Source organism: Leptodactylus fuscus, chromosome 6 (assembly GCF_031893055.1).
Source record: "Leptodactylus fuscus isolate aLepFus1 chromosome 6, aLepFus1.hap2, whole genome shotgun sequence".
NCBI classification, from domain to species: domain Eukaryota; kingdom Metazoa; phylum Chordata; class Amphibia; order Anura; family Leptodactylidae; genus Leptodactylus; species Leptodactylus fuscus.
In genome coordinates this window covers 42,057,606-42,071,220 of record NC_134270.1, presented here as the reverse complement: position 1 = coordinate 42,071,220, position 13,615 = coordinate 42,057,606, and the positions used below count along the sequence as shown (strand labels likewise).

Below are 13,615 nucleotides of genomic sequence, written 5' to 3'. Positions count from 1 at the left end.
TGCTTTTTGCAGAGCTCCGTCCCATTTGGCACTAACTTTTATACTCTTTTGCCCTACTTTCTCTTTGTTTTGCTATCCATTCCATAATGCTTCAGCACAGCATCACATGGGCAGCTAGAGTCAGTACTATCTCTGCCTGCTGGGAGTACACTGTGATTATCCTTCTCTCTATGTGTAAGTATACAAATAGGGAAGGCTGCAGTGTGACAGACGTTATTATCAGCAGTAACTATCATAGGAGTTTAGTTGGTGAAACATACTACTATGCCTTCATGACATACGCCTGATAAAGGGTGTTGTCCACCCAAAACGTACTGGAAATCACATGCATTTTTCAAGACAAGAAATCTTACAGGAAATCTAGATTCTCAAGCTGCAAACATGTTATTCACAGTCTAGAAAGAAATCATACCTCCTTGTATAAGGAATAGAGGAACACAATAGTTTGGACAGTCTTCCCAAGACCCATCTCATCTGCAAGGATGGTGTCCGTGCCCTGTGCCCATGAAAACCTAAGCCAGTTCAATCCTTCCAATTGATATGGGTGCAATGTTCCACCGGTTGCGTTGATGTACCATGGCTGCTTATCGAATTTAACTGTAGGCTGCAAGACAGAAGTCGAAAACTTGCAATAGGCGGACAGTCAGCAAAACCTACACCCAATGGATTGTCTTGTGTACTTACATCAACTATCGGTGTTAAAGGAGGTTTTTCTGAAGCGTCTTCTTTTGATTTCCTGCTTTTCTTAAATTGGTTAGGCGTTCTGGAATCTTCCCCCAACATTAGCTCTCTAAAATGGGTCACACAGTGTGGAACAATTAATAATAGGAATTATATGGCCTGGATATACGGACATCACTTGCTTGAACAGATCAATGCCACATAGATTGATACCTGTGATTCCAGTATGCCTGCTTCAGGGCTTCATAATCTGGAATGTCAATGTCATCAATCTCCCATGTGCACTGGTCATATGGCAGGTCCTTCCACTTAATAAGATAATGGACATCTCCTTTCTTATCGAAACTGAAGAAGAGAAAAACATAAATACACAAGAGTTCAGTATAACTACTACTATATGGCACCAGTCCTATAAATACCAATAACTTTCTTAGGACATAAAAAAATTCCTTCTTGTCCCCTACTAGCAATGGGACAGATCAACTGGTTGTAGCAATGGTTTCTTTCTTAGCGTACTAGTTTCCGTTTTTCAGGTCCACTTGGGGACCCGAAAAACATTAACCCTATCCACTAAAAAAGCTTAAAGACTATAATGGGGACCACTGGGTTTCCACCAAAATCGGTCCTGCTTGCCTGATGAAGAGTCATTGACTCCCCAGCTCTGGAACTAGATTGAAATGCAAATAATAACGTCAGCTCTGGTGGGCCTGGCCTAATATCAATGGCTGAGATGTGATAGTTCATTTATATGAGGGTCTAAATCTAGCTCAGAGGTGAGGCGATCCCATGGCCCCGCAGCTGACTACCTGACTTCAATAGAGAACCGGTTGACATGATGAGACAAATCCTATATGTTTGAAGACATATCCTAGGCAATGGCTAAAATAGGGCTATAGAATATTGTGCCCAAATGCTCAGCTTAATCTTTCGCTTACTGCACTGTTCTGGCTTCACGAAAACCTTTAATTTATTGGATTTTTAGGCCCCAATGCTCTTATATTACTGGACACTTCCTTTATTTCTTTTAAAACTAAGCCCCCATGTAGCAAGTAGCAGCAAAAAAAAAAACAATACTGAAAGGGCTGTGGTACAAACGCATCACATTTTCTTCTGCGGCATTTTTCTGCCTCTTTTATACCTACATGGAAACCACCAGCATTGGTTTAGATAAAGAGAACAATGTACTGCAAACTCTTCACTATGACATCATATAAAAACCCTATAACACCATATTATTACAAAGGGTATACAGAGAGACAGATATCCCCTCATTCTGGGCCATATGACATCACATTACATTTCATGACATCACAAAATTAAACAGGATTGCAGCTACTTGAGGGAAGAAAGCAACAAGGTGTAAAAAGCCACCATGACATATTGCATATAAAATATACAGTTTGTCAGAACACCGTATTTTATCCTAAATCTTGCTCCACACCAGTTGAGGATCTTAAAGGAACAATAGGTTAAGTGACAACCTCTGCGGTAGGTCTAATGGTGACTAAACCGGTTGTCACTGAGGTTACCCCAGGTACATATAAAAGTTTGAAGAACCAATGATTTTTTATTTCTAGGGAAAAATCTGTTTTTAGAAAGGGTTCTTCAGGATTAGGAAAACATTAAGGGTAAGTTCAGACAGGGTTTTTTGGACCGGAACCTGAGGCAGAGGCCGCCTCAGGTTCCGGTCCAAAAAATGGGTAGCCGTGACTGAAAGCTGGTGCACTGCAACATCATTCAGCCGCGCACTCCACTCCGGATTAGGCCCAATGAATGGGCCTAGTCCGGAGGAGGGAGTGTCTTCAGGCCGAATCGCGAGGTGACTCGGCCTGAAGAATGAGCATGCCGCTTCTTTTTTTCCGGGATCCGGAAAAAGCTCCTGAGCGGCTCCCATTGCTTTCAATGGGAGCCGTATTTTTGGTCAGGATTTTGAAGCGGATACAGCCTGATAATCCTGACCAAAGAACTCTGTGTGAACTTACCCTAATGCTTCCTTCCAAAAACAGTGCCACAAGTATTCACAGGTTGTCTGTTGTATTACATCTCAACTACAGTTAATGAACTGTAATGCTGAACTGTAATATCCCATGTTGTGCTGCTTTTATCTGTAACCTGCTTTCCCTGGCAGTATGTAGAGCAGGTACTTACGTATTTAGAGCTGTCATAAGCCCCACATTTATTTCCCCCAGTGAAATTAATGGTTGCCGTGATGCCACATTGGCAGGCGAACAAGGTTTATGATAAGGGAACAGAAAAATGTTTAAAATGCAGAACAAAATCTGCAGAAATGAGTCAAGGGCCCCAAAGGGGTCATAGCAATTTCTCTGTATAGTAAATCCAGGCATGAAACGCTTATCTCGTAACGCTTACCTTGTGCACTTTAAGTAATACTGTATTACCCCTTCATCTCCATTTTAAACACTCACATGCATAGGTCTGTCATATATTAACATGGCAGTAAATAGAAGGAAAATAGCTAAATTAATGTTTGGTTTTGTTTTCCTTTATGGGTTTGCCTGATCACAGCCAAATATGGGCGCCACAGTGATTGGTTGATGATGGGAGATCAGATCATTGTACCAGCTACAAACATACGTGACAGCAGAGAGATTCTGGCGCCAAATATTTCACCTGTACTGGTCATGATCGGTGAAATTTGGTATTTCATGGCAGTCAGTCTGAATAAGGCCTAATGCACACCTGAAAAATGGGTGTGAAAAAAAATAGACGCAGCCATTTTTTTTTTCAATATTTGTCTGCATGAGGCTTTTTGTATAGATAGCTCAAATCTGCCAGAACAGCTCACAAGGGGATGTCGCTCTTCCATGATATCCATATGTCCCAGTGGGATTAAGGTTGTCTTCATGAGACAACCCCTTAAATAAAATAAAAAGACAGAGGTTGTCACAGCCCCAACCCCTATTATGGAATACTTAACGAAAGGATAACTTCACTGAAAGCAATTGGGAAAGAATTTGCAAATAACTTTTCCATAATGGAAAATGATGTCACCTATTGGTAGCCCTACTAATATTATAAATGTGAAAGTTTGGATGTTTGTGTGTTTGTTCAATCACACAAAAATGGCTGAACGGATTTGCATGAAATTTGGCACATAGATAGTTTGTAACCTCACGACTGTTATGAATTTATGTTCACATACTTTATTACACTGCTCCTGCAGCAGCTTATCTCAGGCCCCAGGACTGTTATTTCTCTGTGTAAATACTCAGCTAACCCTCAGTGTACATGCATTTGCATATTATCTGATCTGCTACAGGCAGTGCAGACAAACTGACATGGGCAAACAGCTTTAATCCAAATTGGCAGTTTGTCAATTTTAAACATGCCTGGAAAAAGAAAATCTAATTTGTCGCAAACAACGAGAGCTATGAAGGAAGCCAGAAGTCACAGACTTCTCCTCAAGCGGAGCTGAGGGAGATCATCGATGCCAACAACACACTCATTATATTGCGTCCCTGAGAGCTGCTGAGATGCCGGAACAATTACAGGCATGGGTTGTGTTATGTCAGTCCAGGTAGCTGCAACGGGGCTAAGGAATAGCAGTAGGGAATCTCGCCCTGCACTACTCCCACTAGCTATCCCGGTCCCTGCCTCACGGGTGTGGGTCGGCTGTTCTCAGGCTACGCCTGACCCCGACAGCTCCTCTCTCACTGATACCGTAGGCCTAGAGGGAAGTGGGAGAAGGAATGCCCTATAAGATCTCTAGGGACTGGAGACTAAAGAGGGTCACCCCTAACGAACAAGTGAAGCTGCTACTGACAGGGACTGACAAGGGTGTGCGCTGACTAACAACACAAGCAGCACACAGGAAACATGTGGGAAAGGTTCCCCAAACCAATATGGGAAGGAACTTTACACTAGGAAACAAACACAGGGAAACTGAGTAGAAATCAAAGGATAAGGCAATTCACTCACACAGTCAATTATACACAGAGGGAGGATTGGTGAACACAGAAGGGAAAACACACACACCAACTTGTTCAACCAAACCTCCCAAAAACCAACCACGGAACTTCCTCTATCCAAGATAACCACCTACTCCTCCTGCTAAGGCCTAGCTCTGTAAAAGCGACACTCAGCACAGAACCATGGGAGGCACGGGTTTAAATACAGAGTAGAGACCACTCCTCCCAGGTGCAAATGGGAGGACAGACTAATAAACCAGGAAATAAAGCTGCCTACCAGCAGTGCGCGCGTGCAAGTCAGAAGGTGTGCACCAATACCCACGACAGGACAACCCCGCAGCGCCAGGATGCCACCCCAGACACTGCGCAGCCAAAAACTCCCCAGGTAAGAAAAATAGAAAGTAAAGAACCTAAATACTCCTAACAGGATCCTCCCCTCAAGGAGAAGACTCCGGATTCTCTAGGAGCATCCTTCTTCGGGAACTCCTTGTGGTCTATCTGGACGATATACTCATTTACACCCCGGCTTTGGAGACTCATTGGGAGAGAGTGAGAGAGGTTTTAGATCTCCTGAGGGTTAACCAATTAAGTGCTAAGCTGGAGAAATGTGTGTTCGCGGTCAATAAATTATGTTTCCTTGGCTATATCCTATCGGAAAAGGGATTTGAGATGGACCCTGAGAAGGTCAGGGCAGTCTTGGAGTGGCCGCGACCCGAGAACCTAAAGGCGGTCCAACGGTTCTTGGGGTTCTCCAACTATTATCGCAAGTTTATCAAGGGATTTTCTGAGGTTGTGAAACCTATCTCGGACTTGACTAAGAAGGGGGCTGACTGTGCTAAGTGGTCGCCAGAGGCGCTAGCTGCGTTTGAAGAACTGAAGAAGCGATTCTCGTCCGCTCCCATTTTGAGACAGCCGGATGAGAGGTTGGCCTTCCGAGTGGAGGTGGATGCCTCCTCAGTGGGGGTGGGAGCAGTACTTTCTCAGGAGTTCGAGGAGGGTACGCATCCCTGTGCCTTCTTTTCTAAGAAATTCTCTGCCTCTGAACGGAATTATGACATCGGAGATAGGGAACTACTGGCAATAAAACTAGCGTTCGAACATTGGCGTCATTTCCTGGAGGGGGCCAGAAGGCCAGTCCAGGTATTTACTGACCACAAGAATTTGGTTTATCTTGGGTCGGCGAAGAGATTAAATGCACGGCAGGCCAGATGGGCTCTATTTTTTGCGCGGTTCCATTTTACCGTGACTTATGTGCCGGGTTCAAAGAATGTTAAGGCTGATGCTTTATCCCGGTATATGTCGACTGAGGAGGAACGAGAGGCACCTGCCACTATTCTTGGGGATGGAGTGGTGGTAGCAGTATTGGGCGCGAAATTGGAGAAGGCCTTGATCGAAGCGCAACACGCTGCACCTTCCAAGATACCTAGAAACAAGCTTTTTGTCCCAACTACTCTCCGACAAAGTCTCCTGAGGGAGTGTCACGAGTCGGTTCTTGCTGGTCACCCGGGGGTTTCAGAGACCATGAGATTGGTGTCTAGGAATTTTTGGTGGCCAGGGTGGAGTAAGGATGTCTTGCAGTTTGTTCAAAATTGTTCGGTCTGTGCAAGAGCCAAGGCGTCGCATACCCGTCCCCACGGTCTTCTACATCCATTGGAACCTCCTAAGGCACCTTGGACTCATCTGTCTATGGATTTCATCACGGGCCTTCCGGTGTCTAAGGGTTTCACGGTCATTTGGGTAGTCGTTGACCGCTTCACGAAAATGTGCCATTTGATCCCGTTTTCCAGGCTGCCATGTGCCAAGACACTATCAGAGGCGTTTATTAAAGAAATTGTAAGGTTGCATGGTCTTCCTGAGGAGATCGTTTCGGACAGGGGACCGCAATTTGTGGCTAAATTCTGGCGGGCTTTTTGCAGCAGGTTGGGAGTTACACTGTCGTTTTCCTCCGGGTTTCACCCAGAGTCTAACGGACAAACAGAGAGGAAGAATCAGGATGTGGACAGTTTTTGAGGTGTTTTGTTCGAGAGAACCAGAATAATTGGGCTGCCTTTCTCCCCCTGGCAGAATTTTCCCTAAACAACCATGATTCCAATGCCACAGGTACCACACCTTTTTTTTGCTCCGGTGGTAGACATCCTGTTTTCGGAGTATTTTCTTCCATTTCTTCCCCAGTTCCGGAGGAGGAGCTATTTTCTAAAAAGCTGCAAGGGGTATGGTCCCGTATCCGAGAGAATCTGGTGCGGGCGTCGCACCAGGCTAAGGTCCAGGCGGATCGGAAGAGAGGAGAGTTGCAGTTCTTCCCTGGTGAGATGGTTTGGTTGTCCACCAAGAATATCAGGTTGAAGGTTCCTAGCAAGAAGCTGGGTCCCAGGTTTGTGGGTCCTTTTAAGATCATCAAGATGGTAAATGAAGTGGCGGCGCAGCTGCAACTACCTAAAAGGTGGAAGATAAACCGGGTGTTCCATGTCTCCTTGTTAAAGAAGGCCAAGAAGGCAACGTCTCCAGTTAAGGTTCCACCAGTTTCTGAGTCCGGGGAGTATGAGATATCCCGAGTTCTGGATAGCAAATATGTTCGGGGGAAGCTACGGTATCTGGTGGCGTGGAAGGGATACGGTCCTGAGGATAATTCTTGGGTCCTGGAGTCGGATATGTCAGCCCCCAGACTCGTGGAGAAATTCCACAAGGAGTTCCCGAAGAAGGATGCTCCTAGAGAATCCGGAGTCTTCTCCTTGAGGGGAGGATCCTGTTAGGAGTATTTAGGTTCATTACTTTCTATTTTTCTTACCTGGGGAGTTTTTGGCTGCGCAGTGTCTGGGGTGGCATCCTGGCGCTGCGGGGTTGTCCTGTCGTGGGTATTGGTGCACACCTTCTGACTTGCACGCGCGCACTGCTGGTAGGCAGCTTTATTTCCTGGTTTATTAGTCTGTCCTCCCATTTGCACCTGGGAGGAGTGGTCTCTACTCTGTATTTAAACCCGTGCCTCCCATGGTTCTGTGCTGAGTGTACTGTTATGTCAGTCCAGATAGCTGCAACGGGGCTAAGGAATAGCAGTAGGGAATCTCGCCCTGCACTACTCCCACTAGCTATCCCGGTCCCTGCCTCACGGGTGTGGGTCGGCTGTTCTCAGGCTACGCCTGACCCCGACAGCTCCTCTCTCACTGATACCGTAGGCCTAGAGGGAAGTGGGAGAAGGAATGCCCTATAAGATCTCTAGGGACTGGAGACTAAAGAGGGTCACCCCTAACGAACAAGTGAAGCTGCTACTGACAGGGACTGACAAGGGTGTGCGCTGACTAACAACACAAGCAGCACACAGGAAACATGTGGGAAAGGTTCCCCAAACCAATATGGGAAGGAACTTTACACTAGGAAACAAACACAGGGAAACTGAGTAGAAATCAAAGGATAAGGCAATTCACTCACACAGTCAATTATACACAGAGGGAGGATTGGTGAACACAGAAGGGAAAACACACACACCAACTTGTTCACCCAAACCTCCCAAAAACCAACCACGGAACTTCCTCTATCCAAGATAACCACCTACTCCTCCTGCTAAGACCTAGCTCTGTAAAAGCGACACTCAGCACAGAACCATGGGAGGCACGGGTTTAAATACAGAGTAGAGACCACTCCTCCCAGGTGCAAATGGGAGGACAGACTAATAAACCAGGAAATAAAGCTGCCTACCAGCAGTGCGCGCGTGCAAGTCAGAAGGTGTGCACCAATACCCACGACAGGACAACCCCGCAGCGCCAGGATGCCACCCCAGACACTGCGCAGCCAAAAACTCCCCAGGTAAGAAAAATAGAAAGTAATGAACCTAAATACTCCTAACAGGTTGAAGAACAACTTCAGTGCCAGGCCAACTTGAGAGCTGCCTGCTGGAGCAGACGGATCATCAACACCAACAACACGCTCATTATATGGCATCCCAGCAAGCTGCTGAGATGCTACAACAATCACGGGCACAGCGTTAGGAACGAATTCAGCGACAGGCCAGCTTGAGAGCTGCCGAAACGCCGGAGCAGGCAGATCATCAATGCCAACAACACGCTCATTATATGGCGTCAAGCGAGCTGCTGAGATGCCCGAACAATCACAGGCACGATGTGAGAAACAAGTGCAGCAGCAGGACAGCTTACGAGGTGCCAAAACGCCGGAGCAGGTAAACCATCGATTGCAGCAATTTGCTGAATATAGGCGGATCATCCACTCCAACAACCCACAGACGAAGTCGCGGCCAGAGGCTAGTTTCTTATAAGACTTATAGTGCCCAGATTTTGAGAAGCCTTATGACTTTGGATAAAAGACTAATGAGAAATTGGCTTTTATCCGCAGACAGTTGTTTTGGCATTCTTGCCCTTGATCGGTGCAAAACAGGGTACTGGCTGGCTAGCTGAAAGGCTGGTTATGTGGGTCAAAAGGGGTGCTATGTCTTTTCGAAAAGACAGCCTCTGCTGATATAAAGACTTAAAGGGCATGAATGCTCCGCTTTATGATAACATCTCTTAAAGGATTTGTCCACTTTTGTAAGGATCTCTCAGTGATGAGCTAACTGCACGTTGCCTCACTTCAGGGGTCTCGATCATTAAACTAAATGTGTATATGTAAACAGCCCCAAGTGTCTTATTTCCCTAAGGCTCCACCGCAGGAGGAAGAAAATGTATAACACGGTTCCTAATGAAATCAATGAACTGTTGCTGGGTCTTCAAGCACGGGGATTTTTTTGGCATTGCTCTCTGCTCTGGCTCTAATATTCTCTATAGGAAAATCTGGAACCATTATATGTATAGTATATTGGCAAATACAAATTGGGTGAAAGAGTCACTAAACCTGACTGCAACAAAAGGATGTTCCTCTACAATGACAACCAGTCCAGATCCACGGAACGTAACTAGCCATTCATCACTCGCCATACAAAATCACTAATATATGGCCGGCCGTAGATAGAGTAACACTGATTTGCAGCAGGTTATACATACAGATAAACCCCTGAGATGTGGATATTGATGTTCTATAGCGAGGGGCACATATTTTTTGAGTTACTATACACTTTTATATATTTCTAGTGCTGCCTTTAGTCTGTTTAACAGAGCAAGTATAAACGGCTTCACATAAAAGTGTGACCTTATTTAGGCCCAAGGAAAAAATTTAAGTTGGATTTTATGGCGTGAGCAAATGTGAGGTCACACAGTGCTGCGGGTCTTTAATTTCAGAATTATGGGTACAATATATATGGCTAATCTTCAGAATATTACGTCTCTTTTGACAATAACTGCTAGGTATAAGAGCTAGAAAATATTACCTTTAGTGAGCTTGCACATTAGGGAATTATTTGTTTTCTGTGTTATGCTGCTGTCCTATCCCATATACCTGCATTATTAGTACTGATTCCCTGTATACTCTGAAAAATATATATCCATATATAAATATTGCAGCCTCTCTGTATCACAATGTAAATGAGGTTGGTTTAGAAAGCACTTTCACAGTAAATTATATAGACACAGATAGTACTGCCACCCTGTCTCTAACTGAATGGTGTAGGTTCAGATAATAATGATTCCCTGCCTCCCCCTATAAATGACAAATAGTACCTGCATCTCCAAGAAAACAATGTAGGTACCGAGAATGGCACTGTAAATGATGCACGCTTAAAGAGGACTTTCACCATCTCAAACCAGTCCAGTTCTTTGCATCACACAATAGGCCACTTCACTCTGATTCTGGCACAGTTGGATTTTTTTCTCTAGCCCCCACCTTTCCCAAGCAATCAATGCTGCTAGTTTTGGTGTCTGATGTGCTGTTTAGGCTCTGTACTATCAGGAGGGAGGTGTCAGGTAGGAACAGACAAGGGGTGTGAATCTGAGCTCTGATACAGGCTGACTCTGATTGGAGCTCCCCGGACTGACACTGTCCTTCTGACATTACAGAGCTTAAATAGCACAGCGAGCATCAAAACTAACTGCACTTGTTGCTCCGGAATGGTAGTGGCTAGAGAGAAAATTCCAACTGTGCTGGAATCAGTAGAGCGGCAATTATTAACTGATGCTAAGAACTTGAACTGGTGGAGGTGGTGACAAGTCCTCTTCAAATAGTACTGCCTCCGTATCTTGCTTTGTAAATGGTGATGAACTAGATAATACTGCCTACCCATCTCTTCCTGTATTTCACGTAGACAAAGACAGTATCACCGTTATGTATCTCACTGTAAATGATGTTGATTCAGATAGCGCAGCTTCCCTGTAAATGATGTACACACAGATAGTACTGCCTTCCTGTAAATGATGTACACACAGATAGTACTGTCTTCCTGTAAATGATGTACACACAGATAGTACTGTATTCCTGTAAATGATGTACACACAGATAGTACTGTCTTCTTCTGCTCCCTGTAAATGATCTACACACAGATAGTTCTGTCTTTTTCTGCTCCCTATAAATGATAGTACTGTCTTCCTGTAAATAATATAGATTCAGATAATGCTGCCTCCCTGTTTTTTTTCCCTCCAAATGACAAATAGTAGGTAGATAAGCTCAATGGACAAAAAAATTAGTTACCCCTAAAGAAATCATGAAAATCATCATTTAATATTGTGTAACTCTGCGTTTTGCCTTGATAACCGCCTGGATTCGGTTAGGAAGTGAGTCCACAAGGTTTTGCAGGTACGTCACAACGTGTTCGGGAGCCGTCCGCAACGCTCGCGTGTATGGCTATGAATGAGTATTTTTTTATACAAGCCCGGCGTAACTCCGTGTGCATGCAGCCTTAGGGGATGCTGATGTCGGCATTTTACCCACCGTTCCAACATGGCCCACAGATTCGGTGCACTCGACGATGTGCGTCATTGGAATAAAGGTAAAAACGTGATTTGTCAGACCAAATCACAGTCCACCAGTCAGCTACTCTCCATGTTTGGTGATTGCTAGCCCATTGAAGACATGTGCCTGAGTGAGTAATGGCCTCTTGCAAGGTGAATGACTCCAAATGTTCATTGCATGCAGTTCCCGTCCCAATGTTCGCTCGCTAACAGGTTGGGCAGGACCTTCATTCTCTAACTGCAGCAATTCCTTTTGGGTTTGGAAGTGATTTTGTTCTACAAGACGTGAAGCTTGTCTCTGTTCCCTCTCAGTTAGGATCCTTTTCTGACCACAATTCTGACATAGAACTTCGTGGCCATGTGTATTATACCACTGCTTGTTGATAAATTGAACAGTCCGCTGCGAAGCACCAACAAATCCAGCAACTTCACTCACCGTATGGCCATGGGCACCGACAAACACGATTGCCCCTTTTTGCCACCCTGTCACATTTACCCCTGTTTACGTACTATTGAAACAAACTAACTGATCGCTACTGCCTTATGATCATGTAGCGGTAAAGCGTGCGCAGTTGAGCCCGTGACTCAACCGCTGCCCCATCTTTACAGGCTTAACGATTCATCTGTGCATCTTTTTGGTCTGTGAGCTTATTTCCTTCCTTCCTTCCAGTTTTTCCAAAAAAAGGGTATGAGCCCAGATAAATTCTGCATTGCTCCCACTCCACATTAGTTATATAGGTATAGGTAATACAGCCTTCTTGTATATCCCTGTAAATGATGAAGCAATGGATAGTACCACCTTCCTGTAAATATATCATTTTAGTCAGGGTCTTTTACAGTTCCTGCAAAGTTGATGGGATTACAGCATGTCAATTATACTGAGGAAATGTCGGTGATTTCCCTATAGGTATAATTGAAGCAGAAAGACTTTCTGTGAAAAGTGCTTCTGGAAAAACCACGATGCGTTGCCGCTGCGGTTTTTCCCACAACGCTTTTTGTTGCAGGATGCTACGTGGAACCTTAGCCTTACGCTAGGTTCACACCTGCTTTCTTCTTTCCGTTCTATAGTTTCCGTCTTCTGCATGCCAGAAGACGGAAAACACAGACCGGGTCCGGCCGTGAGCGGCGGTGAGCGTTTTATGCTCTCCGCCGCGAAACCGGATTTTTTTATCCGGACACAGAGTACTGCATGTCCGACTCTGTGTCCAGATTATAAAACCCGGTTTCGCGGCGGAGAGCATAAAACGCTCACCGCCGCTCACGGCCGGACATCTCTCTCACCCATTCAAATGAATGGGTGAGAGAGACTCCTGCAGGGTCTGTCTCCTGCCTCTGTTTTAGGCAGGAAACGGAAACCTGCATAACGGAGTTCACAACGCAGATGTGAACGAGCCCTTAGACAGCATTGTCTCCCTGTCCCTCCTGGTAAATAATGTATTCACAGACAATACTGTATTCACAATGTTTCTTATTCCTGTCACTGATATGTGTAAACTATCTCTTTTAGATAGTCACATCCAGTCGCGGCTACCCATTTTTTGGACCGGAACCTCCACATCAAATTCCAGTCCAAAATACCCCGTGTGAAGCTGGCCTTAGACTCTGTATACCTACTTTTTGCTCCCCATAAAGAGAAACAATACCCCTCCCCGCCCTGATGAAAGTGAATGATGGAGGTGTACGGCCTACCTTTTACTCTAATATCCCATCCAGCTGTAAGTTTGCTGACCACAGCCCCTCACAGATCTGATCGTTATGTCAGAAAGAAAACTAAGCACATTCTCTTTATTGCCACGGCAGAAGCTTTAGTAATCTTCATTGAAGTTAACAAGACAAGTGAGAAGTTCACGCAGGATACGGCACCTGTTATGCAGTCACTTTCCGCTCACACATTAGCTGACAGGCATTACACCTTCGCTTACAGGCGACATCCCCAGCCACACTCATAGACTAGGCCTCCAATTTCTCGTGATGTAGTAGCGTCAAGGAAGACGCTGACTGACAAATCATATGAACACGTCACAAAGGCAGGCCCATCAGGGCAACATGGTGGCTCAGTGGTTAGCACTGCAGCCTTGCAGCACTGGAGTCCTGGGTTCAACTCCTGCCAGAGACAACATCGGCAAGGTGTTTGTATGTTCTCCCATGTTTGCACGGATTTTCATCCCCTACTCCAAAAGACAT

General features: G+C 45.2%; 1 protein-coding gene across 11 annotated transcripts in view; it reads right to left on the bottom strand.

Annotated features, from left to right (window-relative positions):
* Positions 1 to 13,615, bottom strand: part of CHD5 (chromodomain helicase DNA binding protein 5) — a 133,781-nt gene that overhangs the window by 60,487 nt on the left and 59,679 nt on the right. For all 11 annotated transcript variants that reach the window (XM_075279768.1, XM_075279777.1, XM_075279778.1 and 8 more), the window contains exons 12-14: positions 895 to 1,026; positions 685 to 790; positions 413 to 604 (exon numbers count right to left, since the gene is read on the bottom strand). In XM_075279768.1, the coding sequence (XP_075135869.1) occupies positions 413 to 604; positions 685 to 790; positions 895 to 1,026 (430 nt within the window). The remainder of the gene's footprint in view (positions 1 to 412; positions 605 to 684; positions 791 to 894; positions 1,027 to 13,615) is intronic.